Genomic DNA, 21,742 nt, shown 5'->3' with positions numbered 1-21,742 from the left:
ACACAGCATTAGGAGTAGCACCTGGTACAGGCTCTGCACTCAGTAAGCACTTGTTAATGAGTGGATAATAACACGATCTCTTACAATATGAACGTTATATAATTAAGCCTATAGGACCCCGCACTTAAGTAATGAAAGAGCCATCACAAAGAGTAGAGCAGTCTTCCAGGAAGGGGGCGCTCTTATGGAAATAGTATCTTTCCTGCAGAGGATATCTCCAAGGATATCATGGTGCTGGGCCATACCCCTTCCCAGTCATTGCTGACCTTGAGGCTGGAGTGGGGGCGGTGGGGGTTGCATGTAAAACGCACAATCTCAGTTGAGTTGTTTACTATCTCTAGGAATTAGGCAGCCCTGGGAGGGACTATTCTCCAGAGTCAGCAAGGCTCCAGATAGTGAAGCATGAGATACAGAAATAAAAAGGCCCGGTTAATACAGCAGGCTAAATGGCTTAAGCGCTATAGGGAGAGTAAAAGGGACGGGAACAGGGAGTGTCACTGTGCAGGGGTGGGGTGTTTCAGATTTCAGTTGCTCTAGCAGAGGAGATGGCCTTGTCACCATTGGGCAGGCATGGCAGGGTAGCAGCCCTTGGGCCTTGGGTCCCAGGTGTGTTGTATTTGGCAGCACAGTGTTTGGGTTCTTTCTTGTTTTTTATTTTCCTTTATTTTTTATTTTCCTTTTTCTTTATATTGGGTTCTTTTTAAAAGTAGGAATGTGAATGTCTTCAGCCGCCTTACACTCTTCCTTTCGCTGCACTATGCCTCTCCTGATTGTCCTGCAGCCAAAGTTTTCTCATGTTGACCTTATTTGTTGGTCCCTGAAGACATCTGACCTTTGACCCCTGCCCTAGGTGAACAAGAGCCCTGTGTCCTAGCAGCCCAGTGGGCACTTTGGATGTTTTCCCTAATTGAAAGGAAGTTGAAATAATCTTGTCTTAGGCACCAGGTCATGGCTGGAGGACAAGGTGTTAGCTTGTCTTACCTGCTCCAAAGGCAGAGAATGCTTGCTAAAGGGAGTTTATGGTCCCAATGATGAAAATAACATGCAGAGCATAATTAGGAAGTGATCTCTCTAGGGTCCAGAGATATCTGTTGTCTCAACTAGCCTCTCCACCCAGTTCTTCATGTGCCCAAGGCTTATTATTTACTACAACAGTTAAGTAACCCCACTCAGTGTTTTCTAAACTAGAGGCCAACATCTGGCTTCCAAGGTTCTCAGTGCTCTATTCTCGCATCACCCACCTGCCACTTCTCCCTGCTTTAACACTCTTCCTCTTGATTTGTAAGAAAGAAATGCTTCACCATCTATAGTGCCTTAGAGTCATGTTTCCCTTCTACCTCTGGTCTTTCCAGCTGGCCACACTCGGGTCTCCACGGCAGCCAGAGTTCTTTGTCATGATGACTGTCTGAATTTATTAATAAAATATTGTAAGTAATTAGCAGAGCCAGCCAGAATATTCTGCTTCCCCCCAAATCCTCCAACAGCATTTTCAGTGACAATTTCAAGATCTGTAGAAGGGACTCATGGGTTGAATGCAAAGCTGACCCCAGACTAGCCTTCCAAATCCCCATTTGGGAATATGAGTTTCATGTGGAAACTTCACCTTGACTGACTTTGTATACCCACAGGCTACAATCAACTTTAAATATGGCATGTCAAGTAAAGCACAACTTATAAAATTTTAACAAAATCTAGTTCTAGCCTTTAGCATAATCACCATTTTTATTATACATTGTTTGATCTATTTTCAATGGAGTGGAAAATTATTCTCTCATATATGTGATCAGGAAATGGATTCATGGATGGAATTGGGCCTTTTATACAAGAATTATGTTTAAACATCATTTACAGTTGATTGGTACAGTTGATCAAGACTAAGTATATATGCAATTTAACTTAATGAGTTAGAAAATTATGCTAGTGACAGACATCACCTTAACCAGGGGGGTCAAAGCTAACATCATTAGAATTGGATTACATCTATATTATGTGTCTCCTCACAATATTTTTAGGGGTATGCCTGCAAAAAAAATGCACACTCTAGATCTAATCAAAAGGAAACATTCAACAAATCCAAATTGAGGGATAGTCTACCAAATAATTACCCTGTACTCAAAAATATGTCCAAGTCATGAAAGACACAACCTTTTTCTATAAAGAAAATTATTTGAACAGTTGGTAACATTTGAATAAAGTACAATATCACTGTTAAGTTTCTGATTTTGCTAATTGTACTGAGGTTACATACGAGAACACCCTTGTTTTTAGGAAACTTTTACACTGAAAGATTTGGGGATAAGGAGGAATCTTCTCTGTGACTTATTCTCAGACAGTTCAGAAAGAATGAGAGAAAGTGAGTGAGAGAGAAAAAAGAAAAAAACAAGTGGTAAAAAGTACTAGACATTGGCGAGATCGGAGTGAAAGGCATTTAGGAATTCTTTGCACTATCTTGCAGTTTCCTTCTAATCTGAAATTATGTCCAAATGAAAAGTTTTAACAAAATGATGCCAACAGGATCTTACTTGTGAATCTTATCCCCAAGTAGGCCAGGCGGTGGGTCTTCCTGGCCACGTGTGCCCTTAGTGTGAATCTGCTCCGGCTGGAGGAGGCCGGGGAGGAGGACCGCAGGGGCACTGTTGCATGAAGATCCACTCGGAGTGGAGAAATGGAGAATGACACCGCACTTGGCAGGGAGACTCAGCTTGTTCACTTGCTGCTTTTGTCCAGCCAGGGAGCAGGTCCTGGAGAAAGATTCCCTTGGCACAGATGCTTGGGAGAAGCAGGGCTATATGAAGACTGCAGGGTGTCCGACTACCTTCAGTCCAGGAGACCCTAAACCTTAACACTGTCTTTCTCACCCCCTCCCCACACACACACAAAATGTAGTTTACCAAAAAAGGGCCCTGAAAACAGATAGAACTGACCACCGGCCACCTGTTTCTCCCTCCAGACATGCAGTTTCCTCCTCTTTCTTCTTCCCCCGGGTTCCCTAGAAGAATTTCCATTGCAACCTTTCCAGTTAAGTAGTGCTTAATTACAGTCTTAACCCTTCCCGCGTCACCCTGCTTCCGTCTTTCCCTCAGCCTCTGTAATTAAGCCTGGCACGGCGACCTTTGGTTAAGGTTACTACCGAAGGGCACATTGTAAGTGAAATCCAGGTCAGGCTTCCCACTGGCTTCTGGGTAGACTCTGAGGTGATCGTGCACCAGCCGAAAATAGCTGGACTGACTGTAACTTATCTCCTCCCACAGTGGTGTTCATAGGAGGTGTTGAGTTTGACTGGCATTCCCTGATGTCCGGGTACCATCCTTGGAAATCCGATTCACCTTTTGTATCCAGACAGAGGTGGAATGATAGCCAAGATCAATGCCATCCACACTGCCTTCTTCTACGTATTGATAGAATTCAATAAATGCTACATGTTCTTGGAGATTCATCATCTACATGAGTATGTTAATTTGCATACTAAAGTTTCTTAAAAGTCCTGATGTAAGGACACAGGTAACTTTGTTTAACGCATCTTAATTGACTGGGCAACACGTAGACCAGCGGTCGCCAACCTTTTGGACCTCATGGACCACCAGTGGTCGAGGAGCACCGGTTGGCGACCGCTGACTTAGACTGTCTTAGGAACAGGAAGCCCAAGTCTGTATTGACAGTCACATTGCTGAGTTTCAGAGATGAGTTCCTCACCAACGTTGACTTTTTTTAGTTGTCTCTGGACCTAAAAATAGTCCAACTCCAATGATTTTCTTTGTGCTTAGCTGCCCATCACAGCCATTTAGTGAGCTCCTTTGTGACCAAGGAGTTTGTACTGGGGACAAGGATGGAGGACCTGTCTGTCCTCAAGGACTTTACTGAGAGGAAGGCTATGCACACAAGCATCACCGGTGCCAAATGAATGGCACGAGAGGTGCTCAGAGAAATAGGAGAATGTGCTGGGCTTAGTCATCTCAGAGGTCCTAGTAGGCTTTAGACAAGCAGGGAGACAGCGGGGTGGTGTGAGCAATGAGGAATGCAGCAAGGGTGGTGCCGTGAGCTGAACAATTAGGCTAGTGAGGAGGGTTCATATAGAATATTTGTTTCAAACGTGAGCATACACTGAGATCACGTGGAGGGCTTGTTAAAACACAGAGTGCTGAGCCACCCCTGTGGTTTCTCACCCAGTAGCTCTGGAGTGGAACCCACGAATGTGCACTTCTAACCAGCTGGGGACCACAGTTTGAGAACCCTGGACTATCGAAGAATGGAAACTCACAGAGCAGGAAAGGTGAGCTTAGACCTGACCACGGAGTGTCAATGGCAGGCTGACATGTTAGACTTTCCTGATCCAGTTTAGAACAGTGACTTGCACAAAGCAATGCAATTGTGCTGGTAGCAGAGATAGGTCGAATGGATAGAGAGAAAGTAAAAGATGCAGAGACACCAGTTTAGAAGTTGTTACATGGTTAAAGCAAATGGACCTGAAAGGTCTGATTAGGGCAGTGACAGTGGGAATGGAAAGAAAATATTAGTGCAGAAATCTTTGTGAATGAAGTGTCTGCTTGTAGGAGAGAAGAGCTGGCTGACAGGTCGTCTCCATCGTTCTTTGGGAGAATCTTCCGTTCTGTACGGTAATTTGTATAATGTGATTTTGAGGCTCGGTGACTATTACTAGGGTTGAACTTTTTACATTCACACAATCTAGAAGGAAAAGCAGAAAACATCACTGTGTGGCCCAGCCAGAGTGGCTCAGTGATTGAGCGGCGACCTATGAACCAGGAGGTCATAGTTCGATTCCCGGTCAGGGCACATGCCCGGGTTGCGGGCTTGATCCCAAGTGTGTGGCATGCAGGAGGCAGCCGATCAGTGATTCTCTCTCATCATTGATGTTTCTACCTCTCTCTCCCTCTCCCTTCCTCTATAAAATCAATATATATTACGTTACTGTGTAAGTTAGTAGGGTAAACTGTTTTTAGGGAGGTCATTTAATTTTCCTGAGGGCTTTTTTAAAAAAAATTTTAATTTTTTTTTTTTAATCAGAGAGGAAGGGAGAGGGAGAGATAGAAAAATAAATGATGAGAGAATCATTGATCGGCTGCCTCCTACACGCCCCCCACCAGGGATCGAGCCCACAACCTGGGCATGTGCCCTTGACTGGAATCAAACCTGGGACCTTCCAGTCCACAGACCCATCCATGCGCTATCCACTGAGCAAACCGGCCAGGGCTACCTGAGGGCTTATTTGAAGGCCTAGGAGAGAACTCAGGTGTGAATACATCTGGGACTCAGGAGTGGCCCTGTTTTACCAGGGAAACTTGGCTTACCTGCCAGGTAGGATGGAGCCTGCGAGGGCTGCTTTTGAAGAGGTGAAGCTCAAGGAAGATGCCTCCTGCAGCCTCAGAACTTGGCAGGTGCGGTGTCATGATCAGATGAGCTCCTTGTGCTCCTGATCTCTTTGTAGATGAAAGCAGAGCCCAGGTGACCTCGGCTCCTGCCTGTCCCCTGATTCTTGTTGCTCTGTCACAAGTGGGAACCATGTCTTCAACCCAAGTCTGTATTTAGGTTTTATACTAATAGGGGTGGTCCATTTTTCCATCTGAATTAGTGCAGCTTTACCATGTTATTTTGGTTTTGAACAGTCCCAAAGCCTCTTAGGAGAGTTCCCTACTCCACAGGTGGGAGGAATGTGTATTCCCTCTCCACAGGCTGTGGGCTGGGCTGGGAGAGTGAAATGGGTTTATAGATGGAAATGGTACCTAGAATGTCTGCTCCTGGAAGGGCAGCAGAGCCGCGCTCACTGACTTTGCTTGATCTGATATATGAAGCTTTAGAATCACCCCTGGAATATGGAGCAAGTGGTGACGAAATAGAGAGTCAGTGTTTTAACCTTGACTTCCAAAGACAACTACAGAGGTGGCGAATCAAGGAAGTCATCGTGGATACACGTTACGGCAATGGCCTTGCTTGTTCAGGATATGCTTACCTGGGGGTGGGGGCTTGGTGTCCTTTGAGGCTCTCCTTCCTCTGTCTCTGACTCAGGGAAGAGAGTACACAGGAGAAACTGAGGCTAAGGAGACCTGAGAACAAGCATTTGGAAACATTACCATCTTACCCTCCTCATCCAATGGCCTCCTGATAGGAGTCAGGCAAGGAGAGGAGCAGGAGGCACTGCAGCAGTTGAGGGAGATCCAGACCGAATTAGAACAGGATTACAAAGACTTCATCTAGGTTGAAGCCAGAGGTGCTGCCTTCCCACCCTGTGGAGAGTGTTTTGTCTGTGGGAGAAGCCCCTGGTATGAAAAGGCTTCTGTCTGGCGAAGATGCCACTGGTTTGAAATCACCCCTGTGGCTCCGCTCCCTGTGCATATTCCGCCAGGGTAGAAGCAGCAGTTTAGGGAAAAGAAAGGGACCAACAAGTAGACATGAACTAAGATATCATGCAGTACAATGTGCTTTTAAGGCTCAGAGTGGTCCTTCAGTTTTTACTCTTTGTTTAGCAGGGGCAGTCAGACAAGGATGTCCCGAATACCTAAAGATTTAGATGTAAAAACAAATGATAAAAAACACATGAAGCCTGAGTAAAGTGGTAAGGTGGAGCATGATGGGTTGGCAGAGGACTTGCTGGAGAAGAGATTCCTGAACTAAGTGCTATATAGCAGCTGTGGCATAATGAACACGAGGCAGGGGCTCGCACCTGCATTTGGGACTTGAGTGTGGCAACGAGAGGGGAAAGGGAATATTCTGAGCCAGGACGTGTTTGCCAAGTTTTGTCTAAAGTTGTGGCAGGAGCAATTGCAAGGCCAGTAGGTTTCCAAGTGTTAAGAACAGTGTTTCTGGCCCAGGCTCATTCTCCCCCTTCCCCCTTTCCAGTTGCTGTCCCCACACCAGCTTTCTTCATCCTCTGGCACCAAGTGGACAGCCAAATGGTTTGCTGGGGAGCCAGCCATGCCAGGGTGTGGTGGTCTTGGGGCCTCAGCCGAATGTGCAACCAGGAAATTGGCTTTCACGAGTTTCCCACTGAGGGCTGCCAGAGCCATCAACTTAAGCCAGGAAGGATATACTCATCCTTGCTGTAGGTTTTGGCTGTTTCTGCATACAGACCATTGAATTTATGTATTTATTGCCCAGAGAATTTGTACCCTCCACCTTCCCATGATATGCCCTTCTCTGTGCCATTTCCAGTGTGAAAAAAGAAAAGTGCCAATACTTGGATAATTTTTACATAAGTAAATTATTCCAAAAAAGCCAAAGAAAAACCAGCAATGTTTGGAATCTCTGTAGACAGATGTATTGAAATGCATTTGCCTTATACAGTTCAAGCCATGGAAAGCAATGAGGATTAGTTTACAATTACTCCTGTATCATTGGAGCTAAAGCAAAACAAAAGATCGGGAAGATGAGGAAACCGAAATACAGAGAGGTGCAGTAACTGGCTCAGAGTCGCACATCTCGTCAGTGGGAGGGCTGGGCTCTGAAGGCACCCTGTCTAATCTGTCCATTCTGTCAGTGAAGAGACAGAGGCCTGAGTGTGTGTCCATTGCCACCTCTCTAGTTAGTGGCAGAGCAGGTTCAGAGCCCAGGTCATCTCTGTGTTGCAGTCCACTGAGTAGGCACCAGTCGATTGTTCTTGGATTAGATACTCGGGGCAGGAAAGTCATCATACCAGCAGCACTTCTCCAAGTCACCTTCAAAATTATCACTAAAAGATGAGTGTTGGTGTCAAGAATTCTCTAGCTATTGGTTAAACTATGGAATATCTTCTGTGACCATACAGCATGTCTTTCTCCCTCAAGTACAAAGAAGAAACGGGGTGGTTTTGAGAGGTAGCTTGGGAATTGAAGAAAGTAGGGATGAAAGTATGCGAGTCTGCCAATGGATGAGAGTTTGTTGACTCACTTACATTTCCTTTATTTCATTAGTATCGTTATAGTCCCATGGCCATGCACTTAAGCTTATGCCACTCAGTCTATGAAGCTGGGCCCTCAACCTCATGGGTTATCCTGCCAAGTTTCCTATTTCTCCAGTTGTGGCTGAAATACCAACTATAGAATGCATTTCCTGTTGATCGAGAGGCACTGGTTTTTACCTTTTCATTGCTTCTTGGAGTATTCTTCATTCATCCTAGTTTACTTCCTTGAAGTATGTGTTTTGGGTTAGGGAGAACACATTTAATTTTTCCAGAGGAAAATTATGTGCTAGTCCTATACTAATAAAAGAGAAAAATGGTAATTGGCGTACAACCGATACCTTTTTCATTGGCTAATCAGCGAGATATGCAAATTAATTGTCAGCCAAGATGGCGGCTGGCAGCCAGGCAGCTGAGAATAGGAGGCTTGGTTGCCCCAGCGATGGAGAAAGTCAAGGATCCCCGCAGCTGCCGGGGCTCTGAGCTCCTGAAGCAACAACTCCAAAAGATACAATGTTTTAATTATAGAAGCTAAAAGATGGCGGTTAATTTGCATACTCAGGCTCCAAGCAGAGCGAAGCCAAACAGCCCTGAAGCAGCAGGGCAGAGAGGCCTCAGGGCCTGGGATCAGCGGAGCCCAGAGGCCTCCCAGCCCCGGTGATCAGTGGATCCGAGAGGCCTCCCGGCCCCAGTGATCAGCGGATCCGAGAGACCTCCTGGCCCCGGTGATCAGCGGATCTGAGAGGCCTCCCGGCCCCGGTGATCAGCGGAGTCGGAGGCCCCGCGATCAGCGGAGCCGAGAGGCCTCCCGCCCCGGTGATCAGCGGAGCCGAGAGGCCTCCCGGCCCCGGTGATCAGCGGAGCCCAGAGGCCTCCCGGCCCCGGTGATCAGCGGAGCCGAGAGGCCTCCCGGCCCCGGTGATCAGCGGAGCCCAGAGATCAGCGGAGCCCAGAGGCCTCCCGGCCCCGGTGATCAGCGGAGCCGAGAGGCCTCCCGGCCCCGGTGATCAGCGGAGCCCAGAGGCCTCCCGGCCCCGGTGATCAGCGGAGCCGAGAGGCCTCCCGGCCCCGGTGATCAGCGGAGCCCAGAGATCAGCGGAGCCGAGAGGCCTCCCGGCCCCGGTGATCAGCGGAGTCGGAGGCCCCGCGATCAGCGGAGCCGAGAGGCCTCCCGGCCCCGGTGATCAGCGGAGCCGAGAGGCCTCCCGGCCCCGGTGATCAGCGGAGTCCAGAGGCCTCCCGGCCCGGTGATCATCCAAGTGGCCTCCCAGCCCTGGTGATCATCCGAGAGGCCTCCCGGCCCCGGTGATCAGCGGAGCCGAGAGGCCTCCCGGCCCCTGTGATCAGCGGAGTCCAGAGGCCTCCCGGCCCGGTGATCAGCGGAGTCCATAGGCCTCCCAGCCCCGGTGATCAGCGGAGTCCAGAGGCCTCCCGGCCTGGTGTTCAGCCGAGAGGCCTCCCAGCCCCGGTGATCAGCCGAGAGGCCTCCCAGCCCCGGTGATCAGCGGAGTCCAGAGGCCTCCCGGCCCGGTGATCAGCGGAGTCCATAGGCCTCCCAGCCCCGGTGATCAGCGGATCCGAGAGGCCTCCCAGCCCCGGTGATCAGCGGAGTCCATAGGCCTCCCAGCCTCGGTGATCAGCAGAGTCCAGAGGCCTCCCGGCCCGGTGATCAGCCGAGAGGCCTCCCAGCCCCGGTGATCAGCCGAGAGGCCTCCCAGCCCCGGTGATCAGCGGAGTCCAGAGGCCTCCCAGCCCCGTGATCAGCGGAGTCGGAGGCCCCGCGATCAGCGGAGCAGAGAGGCCTCCCGCCCTGGTGATCAGAGGAGCTGAGAGGCCTCCGGCCCCGAGTTCAGGGGAGCCAAGAGGCCTCCCGGCCCGGTGATCAGCGGAGCCGAGAGGCCTCCGGGCCAGGGATCAGGGGAGCCGAGAGGCGTCCTGGCCCTGGAATCAGCGGAGCAGCGAGGCTTCCCAGCACCGGGATCAGTGTGACAGGGTGCGGAGCCCCAACCCTCTGATCGGCCCTGCTCTGTGCATGACAGGAGTGGCGCTGCAACCTCCCTATGGACCCTGCCTTGAGTGTGACAGGGGGTGGTGCCCCAACCCCCCAATCGGCCCTACCCTGAGCATGACTGAGGGTGGCATGGCAACCTCCCAATCCGCCCTGCTCTGTGCATGACAGGAGGCAGGGCCCCAACTCCCCAATGGGCCCTGCTCTGAGCCCGACCAGGGGTTACACCTAGGATTAGGCCTGCCCTCTGCCACCCGGGAGCAGGCCTAAACCAGCAGGTCCTTATCTCCTGATGGGTCCCAGACTGTGAGAGGGCACAGGCCAGGCTGAGGGACCTCCTCTCCCAACCCCGAGTGCACAAATTTTTGTGCACCGGGCCTCTAGTATACATATAATTAAACATCGAGGAGAAGGCAGGAAGACGAGAACTTTTACACATAGTTGATGGAGTAACTCGGAGAGCAATGTGATGATACCTAGTGAAGTTGGTGATGTGCATTCCCTAAACCCAGGCTCCACCTGGATATATATGCTTTAAATGCCGTAGGGTTGAGAGTGGTGCTACTCAATGTGTGATCTGCAGATGGTGAAGGTTTGTGAGCTCTTTGCTTCCAATGCACAGTGAGATAAATAAGTAAAGGAAATGAGAGTATTTAGAAGCTTTTATAATAATTTGGCATTTCTGACTTCCAAGAAATTGACTTTGTATGTTATAAAAGTACTAGAAGCCCAGTGCATGAAATTTGTGCACTGGGGAGGGGGGGTCCTTCAGCCTGGCTTGTGCCCTCTCACAGTCCGGGAGCCCTCAGGGGATGCCCAACTGATGTCTTAGGCCCACTCCCCACGGGGACATCCTTAGCGCTGCCACAGAGGCAGGAGAGGCTCTCACCACTACAGCTGCACTTGCCAGCCATGAGCCTGGCTTCTGGCTGAGCAGCGCTCCCCCTGTGGGAATGCACTGACCACCAGGGAGCAGCTCCTGCGTTGAGCGTCTGCTCCCTGGACATCAGTGCACATCACAGTGACCGGTTGTTCTGCCGTTTAGTCAATTTGCATATTAGCCTTTTGTTATATAGGATTGGCCCAAAACAGACTAGATATAAGAAAACTGGGTCTCTTAACACAGATAGTTTGGGAAGCTTTGTCCTAGAGGAATTCTCAGACATATGCAAAGAGACCTATATAGGAGTGCTTAAAATCACTATACACCTGTGTGTACACACACATACACATACATGCTTGTGTAGCAACCTAAATGTCTTCTGTTATGAAAATGTATTAGAAACATCACAATATGTCCTAAGAAAGAGTATTCAATGATTAAAATAAACTAGATGTACATATATGAACACAGATAAATCAAATTTTGAATAAAAGAGCAAGTTACAAAATGATACCTACATTCTGATAATTACATAAAATATAAAACACAAAATAACAATATATTCACATACACAATAAATGCTAGCAACATGGTTGGGAAAGATGCTTCAGAAAAGAATTAAACTCTGGGAAGGGAAAGTGGGTAGTAGGATTGCAAATAGGCAAAAGTAATAAAAAGGCTTCAACTATATGATGTTTTATTTCATTTTTGGGAAACTGAAGCCAATGTAGCAAAAATATTTACATTTATCATATCTACATGGGTGTTAAATTTTTCTGTATTTAAAAATATTTCATAGTACAATTAGCCTTAAAGTATGATTTTTTTTTTCTAATTTAGAAAGCAAATGGTGCATACCAGAACGTCCGGGGGCCTTTATTACGAGCAGTGTCTGGGCACCCCTTTTCTTCCCAGTGACTTAAAACCAGGTATCAGTCTAGTGGACAGTTTTATAGCTCAGGGCTGACGAGGAAGCATCCTTTCAGAGCCCAGGAGCAGTCGGAGATGCTGGATTCTGATCCTAGCTTTGTGACAACTCAGCTGTGACAGTGGGTTCCCACGTCAAAACCTTCATTGTTTGCTCTGAAAGATTCGTGCTACTCAGACTGCTTTCAGTATTGAAATTTTATAACTTATAGAAATGATATATAAATGTGTATTTGAAATATTACAAGGACTGGTGACTTTATGCTCCTTTTGACAATAATTATATAAACTAAGGGAGTACCTGGAGTGAACACAGATGTAGGAATAAGATTCGATATTTGTGCGGTGGAGTCAGATCTGGCCGCTTACTAACTATGAGCCTTGGTTTCCTAAAATATTCTGTTTTTCTATTTCTTAAGACAAGAAAAAAAATAGCGCCTACCTCAGCTTGGAAGGATTCTATGAGATTAACAATATTATCATTGAAGATGTTACAAATCAGTGCCATCACTGTTGTGCCTGGGAAGGTACTAGAATAAATCCTCAAACAATTCATTGCAGCCATCTTCCAATGATGAGAGGAGCATAACATGCCAATTGGCCTTTGAAGTAGTAATAAATGAAATGATGCTGCATTCCTTTATAACCATGCATTTGCAGTGATTTAGTAAATGTTCTCATCATAAGAAAAAAAATTGTAACTATGTGAGATGATGGATGCTAACTAAACTTAGTGTGGTAATCATTCCATATATATACGTGTGTGTGTGTGTGTGTGTGTGTGTATATACACACACACACACACACACACACACTACTATATATCAAATCATGCTGTGCACCTTGGACTAATACAATGTTACATGTCTCAAAACTAAAACAATGCCCTAGCTGGTTTGGCTCAGTGGCTAGAGCATCGGCCTGTGGACTGAAGGGTGACGGGTTTGGTTCTCAAGGGCACATGCCCGGGTTGCAGGCTTGTTCCCCAGTGGGGGTGTGCAGGAGGCAGCCGATCAATGATTCTCTCTCATCACTGATGTTTCTGTCTCTCCCTCTTCCTTTCCTCTCTGAAATCAAGAGAGGAAATTTAAAAAAAACAACAACAAACTGAAACCATTATAAATATAAAAGAACTATAAATCAATTATACCTCAGAATTGAAAAATAAAAACAAGATAAAGTGATTTAGAAATGGTTCTATATCAGTTCTAACTAGATGATGAATCATACATTGCTTCCAACTCTTGAATTCTCTTCTCTGTGGACTGTGGTTGAATTACACTAATTGTTTACACAGGAAAAACAAAATTGAGAATACTCTTGGTTTTTAATGTGTGTTTTGTAATGTATACTCTTGCCATCAATTTTACCAGGACTCTCCAAAGCAGAACCAGATGACAATGGGGAGAGAATGATCAGTCAGGTTTAGCTTTAGTGCCTCTCAGAGCCGGGTTGCAATTTGCTGTGGAGCAGAAAACGTGGACAGTCATCTGCCTTGCTTAGTGACACAAGGCACAGCTGATGGGCTGATGCGGCTGGGCCTCCAGTTCTGCTGACTGAGTATGTGCTGATAAATCTAGGTTTCAAGGGCTTGGGTTTAATGGAGCCCTGTGGTATCACAGGGGCCTGGCGAATGACAACCTCCTGCAGCTTATCAGCAGAAGATAAACAGAAAGGCGCTGGTCCCTCTGCCGGGCTGGGGAGATGTTTATCACCAGGCTTCTGAGAACAGGAGTTAGACCCATACCAACGCTTCAGAAGTAATGTCAACATAACTGGAGGCCACAGCCAGCAAGGAATTCCCTGAGATAAGATTACAACTTTGTCCTTAAAGCGATGCCGACCAAGTTAGTCGAGCCCCAAATGTTCCCTTAGCAGAGAGACCCTGTGAGTTATCCTCCATACCAAAGGACTTTAGGAACTCAATTTTCTGTGTGCTGCTTGACGCAACTATTCTGCTATTTTCTAAACTATGTATAAAACCCTAGCAATATCTAAGAAAGGAACTCAATTTTCTATGTGCTTCCTGATGCAACTGTTATGCTGTTATTTTCTAAACGTTGTACAAAACTCTAGCAATAGCTGAGAAAGTCCTGCAGGGCCACGCTTGGTGCCCCCGAGATCAGGTAGTTGTAGACATTGAGCCAGCTCTCCATGGGCAAAAGCACTCACTCACCTTCTCTGGGGATTTTATTTCTTCTGGGTCTCGCCTGAGGGCTCCAAGGCTAGATTAGACTTCTAGTCTAGGTCCAGGATGAAGGCATTAGAGGGAAAGGAAATTCCATCTTTGAGATAACTAGGAGCCACTCCAGTAATCTGTTTAAATACAGAGTCATGAGTTTGGTTCAGATATCAGTATGCACCCCGGCCCTGGAGTGATGGGGGCATCAGGGTTCAAGGTAAAGCAGGTATCCTCCCAAGACCACTCTGGGAATGAGAAAGAAACAGCCTACAGAGCGACAACTCACCTTCAATGGTCGTCCAGATACGAATGGCATCACTTCTTGCTTTGACGTGCCTCCCATTCATTCCATTGCAGTCCCTGTGCACAGCCTGGTGTGGCCTCTGGATTCTAACCCCCTTCCCAGGGCTATGCCATATATAGTTACCAGGTTAATTAACTAACAAACAAAACCAAACACCCCTTTCTATCCTGTCATTACAGTGAAGTCTTACAGTAAACTTCATACTCCTAGTTCATTATTAAATGTTCTTAGTAATCTTTCTGTCCAGTTTCTCCTTCTTCATTAATCTTTATTTCATTCAAAAGATCTACGAGGGCTGTGGTAACTCCATTTTTCCTTTTTCCTGCCTATGAGCTTTTGTCCCCACCCTCTCCCCTTTTGGAATTCCTTCTCCCTTCTCTTCTAGTCACACACTTCTCTTCCTCCAAACCTTGGCAGACCAGCCCCTCCAGCACTGATCTGACCCGCCTCTGAATTCTGCTGCCTTGTCGTCCAGAGTCCATACAATTAATCACATCCTGCTATGTGAATTACCTTTACCTCATGTGCTCTGTCTTGCTCTTTCACTCTCTGCTTCTCTCTCTTTCTCTCCGTGTGTGTGTGTGTGTGTGTGTGTGTGTGTGTGTGTGTGTGTGTAGCTAGATAAAGGGCCTCTGAAAATAAACTCTATGACTTGCATATCTTTAGAATACACTAATGGGTGCTCCATGACATTGCTATTGGTCGGTAATTCTCCTTAGGACCTTGGCTTTTTCCATGATGGCAGGCGTCTTTGTCTTCTGTCCTCTCCTGTTTCCACGGTTCCTGGAGTGGTGCCTTGCACAGAAAAAACTGAGCGAGTCCCGGCAAGTCCTGCTGCTCCAGAGAGAGTTCCCTTGATCGGGGCCTGCATATGGCCTTGACGCTCTGCCTCGTATCCTCGCTTCCTGAGGACAGAGCTGCCTCATGCCCGGGCTGGCAGGTGCCTTCGCTGCCCCTGACCCCGCTCCGTCTGTTTTTTCCTCAGATACATACTCTCATTCCTCAAGTGAAAACGGAGGCAAGTCCGAGTCAGTGGCCAACCTGCAGAGCCAGCCCTCCCTGAACTCCATCCACAGCTCCCCCGGCCCCAAGCGCTCCACCAACACCCTTAAGAAGTGGCTGACCAGTCCGGTGCGCAGGCTCAACAGCGGGAAGGCAGACGGAAACATCAAGAAGCAGAAGAAAGTGCGCGATGGCCGCAAGAGCTTCGACCTGGGCTCTCCCAAGCCCGGGGATGAGACGACGCCTCAGGGAGACAGTGCTGATGAGGTACCTACCTACGGCCCTCGGAAGGGCTTTGGCACTCATCCTTCCTGCAGCCCCGGCACCATCTTCCCCGGGGTGTAGCAAGCTGGACGGTCTAGTCCCCAGTAGTGTCTTCTTGAGCCTAAGTGACCCGACTTCTCTGAGTTCTCAAGACCTGGCCAGTTTGATCTGTGGCCAGTTCAGAGCCTGGGCAGCACCTAGCACATCCACACACAGACACCATTTTTGCTAGATTTGGCTCCAAGGGGAGCCAGGTAGTCACCTAGGCCCCTGCCACTGCCTGGGACTCCATCAGAACCTGCTCGGCCTGTTTAGAATAGGAATAAAAGAACAGAGGCCATTTCACTTGGAAAACAGAAGACTGCTGGGAGATGGTCTCTCTTTACAAGTGTCTTGAGCACTGCCACATAGGAAAGGGAACAGACAAGTCCAGCTTGCTCCAGGGGGAGAATTATGATTGACAAACGGTGAACATTATCACAGGCAAGGTTTCAACTCCAAGAGGGACTTTATAGTGGGTCAGCTAGTGAGGGAATGAGCCTCCATGAAATGAATGGCCACCATACTGCAAGGGTCTGGGAGACTGTGTGATCTCACGTAGCAGAGAGACGCCTGTGTTAACCCAGAGGTCAGACTGGATGACCCTTGGAAGTTCCTCCCAACGCTGAGATTCTGTGATCAAGATGTAGTGGGTCTGTTTTGGTTGGTAGAATGGGATAGCTGTTTTATCTGGCAAACTAACCTACTCTAGTCACCAGTGTGACTAAGAAGTACTTCCTGATCTGTAACCATACGCTCTTGGTAATTTTGTGCTGTCTGCCATTTCTTCCTGTGAAAAGGGGAGCCTGGTGATATTCAGACTATGTTTTAATAGTCCTTCAAAAACTCAGGAAGTTAGCTCTCTCTGACCACACTCAGCTTTCCCTTTCACTGGCTAATCCACAAGGTAGATGTTTCTCAGACACGTGCGCATGCGTGTGTGTGTGTGTGTGTGTGTGTGTGTGTGTATGTTTTCTTCATTTGGTCCTTACTGTCCTTTGAGGTAAGAAGTATACCTATTCTACAGAGGAAGGCACTGAGGCTAAAAAAATGTAGGGGTAGGTTGAGAGAGGAGGTATCTAATATGTTGCTTTAAAAAAAATTGCCAAGTCCATTGGCATCTTTAACTCTATGGAACAGTGACTAATGCTGCTCTTTTGTTCTAGAAGAGCAAGAAAGGTTGGGGTGAAGATGAGCCAGATGAAGAATCCCACACCCCGCTCCCTCCGCCTATGAAGATCTTTGACAACGACCCTGCGCAGGATGAGATGGTAGGACTTCTTTGCTCTCTCACTTGAATGAGGATGTGTAACGCATGTGCTTTCATTGTGTGTGTGTGGTAGGCAGCAGTACTCTCTCCCTTGTTATCTCCTGCACCACATGAATCCATGGTAGTTGGTAGGGTCCTCCCCCTACAGACCCTGGAAGTCTGACTTCGCTCTGGGCAGTGTGGCCGTGTGTGTGGAATGGGCAGAGTGGGATCTGCTGGCATCGTGTCCCACTGATGAAAGGTCATGGCTTTGTCTTTGGGAGCAGCCGATCCCAAAAGGCACGGTTAGTCTCAAATAGGAATCTGAGGTGGTCCCGGCCATGATCGTTTTCTTGTGCCTGACTGTATACCCCGTGCTTCAGTTGATTGTTTCCCCTGTCCCCAACTCTAACACCTAAATAATGGGAACTTCCGGGCAAACCCAGTGCTGTTGAAATTCTGCAGACACAGCATGAGGATGGAGCTGAGGGAGGTTGCTGTCAGAGGTGGGCAAACCCAACATGCCAGGTTGCTCAAGTTCTCTGTTTTGCAAAATGCCCCGAGGCCCACAGGTGTTGGAAGTATGATGAGTGGGCCTCTAATCGCAGGATGATCATTCCGGTTGTTCTGGAGCAGAAGCTGAGGTGGGATGTGTGTTCAGGTTCTGACCCGAGGCCAGAGGCTGCTTTAATCACGTGCTCCATCACTCACTGTCCTTACAAACCACACTTTCCCTTAGTGTTGCTGTCCTTTGGACGCTGGAGTTGAAGTGGTGGTTTCCATTTTTTATTGTACTTTGCATTTGCTTTTCAGAATGTCATATACTGATTGTGGCAGTGGTAGTCATGGTGGTGGTGGCGGTGGTGGTGGCGGTGGTGGTGGTGGCAGTGGTGTTGTTGTTGGTGATGGTGGTGGCGGTGGTGGTGGTGGCAGTGGTGTTGTTGTTCTTGGTGGTGGTGGTGGTGGTGGCAGTGATGGTGGTGGTGGTGGTCGTGGCGGTGGTAGTGGCGGCGATGGTGGTGGCAGTAGCAATGGCAGTGGTGGTGGCAGTGGCTTAGCCTTTATCCGGTCTCCCTGTGCTCTCTAGTGTTCTGCCTTGCAGTGGGGCAGCCCGCTCTGATGTTGTGGGCCCAGCATACAGCACCACCTAGGATACAGTGCCAAAAGGACTGTGCAGATGCTTCAGCATTTCTGGTGACGGCCCAGTTCTTGTTTTAATTCTTCTCTACATTTGGGTCATTACCCACAGACACTAATTGAGGGCTTCCTCTGTGCCAGAGGGACTGATTCTAGGGACAGGATGGTGACTAAGATGTGGTCGCTGCCCCCTCTGTGACTCACCATGAGAAGCACAGTGTGGCCCCTCCTAAGGTGATGTTGGTGACCCTGGTCTCCAGGGCCAGCTCTGACTCTTGACTATGAGCAACAAGGAGCAAGAAGCCTGGCATGGTGCCCATCCTGGAATCCCTGTGCTTCACCTTGAGGTGGGAACGAAGACCAGCCTGCTGTGTTCCCAGAGGCCTACCCTTGTAACATGTTCCATAAACAGTGATAGCGCCTGTGGGCAGTGGGACGCTCCTGTCGCATTATCTCCCACACAGCCCTCCGCGCCGAGGTGCCAGCTTGCAGAAGATAAGTAAAGGTCATGAACCCTCCCCCTCTAGTAACCCCAGAAACAGCAGAAACAGTTTGTTTGGGGGGAAGGATGTTATGTTGTTTCTAGATAATTTTTAACTGAAAATGTGGACTAACTCCCAGATGTCTATGTAGACTTTTCTCAGCCAGAAACCGGGAGATGGCAAGTCGCTTTGTAGACCAGTTAACCCTCCTCCGTCCTGCTTGTTTGACTTCTGAACCCTTGTTTTCTGGAAAATTGGAGGATCCTCAGAACTTCTAGCAAATGGTGTTGGGTTTATAAAAATAATTTTTACAGCCATGTAAAAGGGATTTTTAAAAGTCTACCCATTGTAATGTTGTGCATGTTTCCCTCTAGTATTTGTTCATTTGCATGTGTGTCTTATTTACTATGTCCTCATTAACTTTACCTCCGTAACTATAATTTCACTAGCTAGGGAGTATGAGGTTACTTATGTGCCAGAATTAGCTTGACCAGCCTGTTTGAGGATATCCCAGGTTGCTGCCAGCTTTGGCTACTCCCGATAGTACTGCCCAGGTCACCTGGTACATACACTGCTGCCCTTGGAAACAGTTCCCGGGGGTAGGATTACTAGATCACAAAGTTGATAACTTGGACTTCCAGACAGACTTACGCTTTTTTCCTGCATTCCCCAGGAGAGAAAAAAAGAGTGTCCTTATGTCTCTCTTAATTACATTTATCTGATTTTTTTTTTTTTTTTTTTTGCCCTGTCTCAGAAGTAGAGACTAAACTCGCTCTGAGATTAGACAACAAGACGCTTCCTTTCTGAAACTCTTCCCCAAACGTAAGGGACAAGCTGGAAACCAGAGCACAGTCAGGGCAGTCGGTCGTTAGTATCAAAGGCTGAAAGCGCGTGCGTCCCGGGCCCTGGGAACACCATTGCCCTCTGCTGCGATGTGCCAGGGGGAAAAGCTTCCCCATTCATGTAGGGTTCATCATTTCCCCCAATTTCTTCTCAAGTAGAAGGAAGAAAATATGCCACCGCCCCTCAGTGAGCAGGAGTTCCCCAACCATTGACCAACAGCCACCTGGGTCCATCCTTATTGTGGGGTGAGGGGCAGCGGGACAGCCCATGGCTGAGCCTGCCTTCACTGTGATCGGGAGAGTCCCTCATTGCTCCAGGAGACACACACGTCCTGCTAAAGCCCTTTATTGCTTCCCAGTGTTCCAGTGTGGGGACCTTACCGGGAATAGCTGTGTTTGTGGAGGAGTGTGTGTGAGGGTGCATGTGTGTGTGACTGTGTGTGTGACTGTGTGTGTGTGTGTGTGTGTGTGTGTGAGGGGGGGAGGGGTCTAGCTTTCTGGTCTCTAAGTGCCCTGCCCCCAGCATTTTTGCTTGACACCAGGTGAAGATTATATTTAAGATCTGAGTAAAGCAAGGACAATTTCTCTTCTTTGGACACACGGAGGCTAGGTGTTTTTACTCCTTTCATACCCTGGAACAGCAATGAGCAGCACTGTAATGACCAAAGTCTTGTCTGGCCCCTTCCCCCCACGCCCACCACCTCACTGCTATCAGTGGGTGCAGCCCTTACCTATTGGCCTCTCAGGGAACACAATGACCTCACCCCTCAGCTCCTTTGGTGGCCTGCCTAAGGAGAGCCTAGTCCCATCCCTGCTTCCTTCTGGCCAGATTTCCTGACAAGGGGTCTGGCAGGCCTGTCCCACACCCACACCCACTATCTCCCTCTGTCATCTCTTCCCTCGATACATAGAGCTTTGCTTGCCTTGCCTGCCTTGAGCTTTGACTTGCTGTTTTGCTTTCTAATTGCTATTCCTCATTCCTTGCTAATCTGCTTTTCCTTTGCTGCTCAATGTCTTGCAGTCCTCCTCTTTGCTAGCAGCCCGGCAGGCTTCCGCCGAAGTTCCTACTGCTGCAGACCTTGTCAGTGCAATAGAACAGTTGGTCAAAAGCAAGCTGGTAAGTGGGGGTCCTGGAGGCACGTCTGCCTGTATCTTACCTCCATGTGGCTCCCCGGGGCCTGGCATCTGTCGGCCATGCTCTCCTTTGCACACACCCTCATCCCTCCTACAGCACTGTTTCCAGCTAATGGTGCTTTCTACTAAAAAAGCTGTGCCCCCAGAGCCCTTTTGTTTTTTGTATGTGTTTTTTTTTAATTCATTTTTTTATTAATTTCAGAGAGGAAGGGAGAGAGATAAAAACATCAATGATGAGAGAGAATCATCCGTCACCTGCCTTCTGCAAGCCCCCTAGTAGGGATGAAGCTCCCAACCTGGGCACGAGCCCTTGACCAGAATCAAACCCTTCAGTCCGCAGGCTGACGCTTTATACACTGAGCCAAACCAGCTAGGGCCCCAGAGTCCTTTTGGACTTTGTTTGGGAGTGGGCACCGGCAATTAGCAGGCTCTTCGGGGTTGTGATCTTGATGGAAGGTGAAAAATACTCTAGACAAAATAGCCCCCAGGGAAGTGACATTTGGACAGTGACTGATGTGTGTCTGGTTAGCCCAGAAGCTCACTTTGCTGTCGAGACACAGAGCATGGATTGACCTGGGAAAGCACTGAGGAATTTTATTTGGGGACCGAGGATAGCCTTCTAGCTGGCTAAATCTTACGTAAGTAGACTGCTGACTATGAAGGAGAATGGGCACAAGTATGTGGATACCTCGCCACGGGCAGTTAAGAGCGCTGGTGCCCATCCCGCTCTGAGCCTGAGCTGGTTCAGGGATGCGGCATCAATGCTGGTGAAAGCGCTCCTTCTGGGTAGAGCCTCCATGGCTTCACGCTGAGGTGTGGCGGGCAGCATGGCAGTCTGAAGCGTTTTCCTTTCCTTTGCTCCCATGTATGTCACTCACTTGGTTTTTATTGCAACTCGCATTAGGATAAATGCCCGTGCTCCTGCCAGACTTCTGCTGGGCAGTGCCATTAATAAGCGCCATTGAAACCCATCTCCATAGGCCCAGGAATGAGAGGAAAATGATGGATGCTCTCTAGGGAAAGCTGCCCGCCCAATAATCATTTTAATTACAGGAACTCCCTTGTTAAATACCCCAGCTCTGTACCAATGAAATTTAATACACGTGAATGTCTTCTTTTCCTTCTAACTTTCCTTCCTAATTAAAAAACAAAACAAAGCTTAGCTGGTGTTTTCAGTAACTAGTGCAGACTCTGGACGGTTGTTCACTTCCCTGCCATCTCTCAGCGTCCCGCTGGTGAGCTGGGTACTCCTGGCGCCTGCACTGATTTGTCAAAGCTCACCTCGCTGACTACTCCTCACTGCTCTCCTTTCCCCGCTACACTCACCCATACACCCTTTTCATTCTCTAAACACCGTTTCATTTTTCCCCTTAAAGTTCACCCTTTTGCCCTAGCTGGTTT

General features: G+C 48.2%; 1 protein-coding gene across 22 annotated transcripts in view; it reads left to right on the top strand.

The window, feature by feature from the left end:
- The window catches only part of KALRN (kalirin RhoGEF kinase), a 646,808-nt gene that overhangs the window by 554,074 nt on the left and 70,992 nt on the right, over nt 1-21,742 (top strand). For 13 of the 22 annotated variants that reach the window (XM_059687615.1, XM_059687614.1, XM_059687613.1 and 10 more), the window contains 3 exons: nt 15,178-15,461; nt 16,664-16,768; nt 20,229-20,324. In XM_059687615.1, the coding sequence (XP_059543598.1) occupies nt 15,178-15,461; nt 16,664-16,768; nt 20,229-20,324 (485 nt within the window). The remainder of the gene's footprint in view (nt 1-15,177; nt 15,462-16,663; nt 16,769-20,228; nt 20,325-21,742) is intronic. The other 9 variants (XM_059687632.1, XM_059687612.1, XM_059687627.1 and 6 more) reach the window with 3 other exon arrangements.

This window comes from Myotis daubentonii, chromosome 3 (assembly GCF_963259705.1).
Source record: "Myotis daubentonii chromosome 3, mMyoDau2.1, whole genome shotgun sequence".
Lineage (NCBI taxonomy): Eukaryota > Metazoa > Chordata > Mammalia > Chiroptera > Vespertilionidae > Myotis > Myotis daubentonii.
This window is presented reverse-complemented; position numbering and strand designations above follow the sequence as displayed.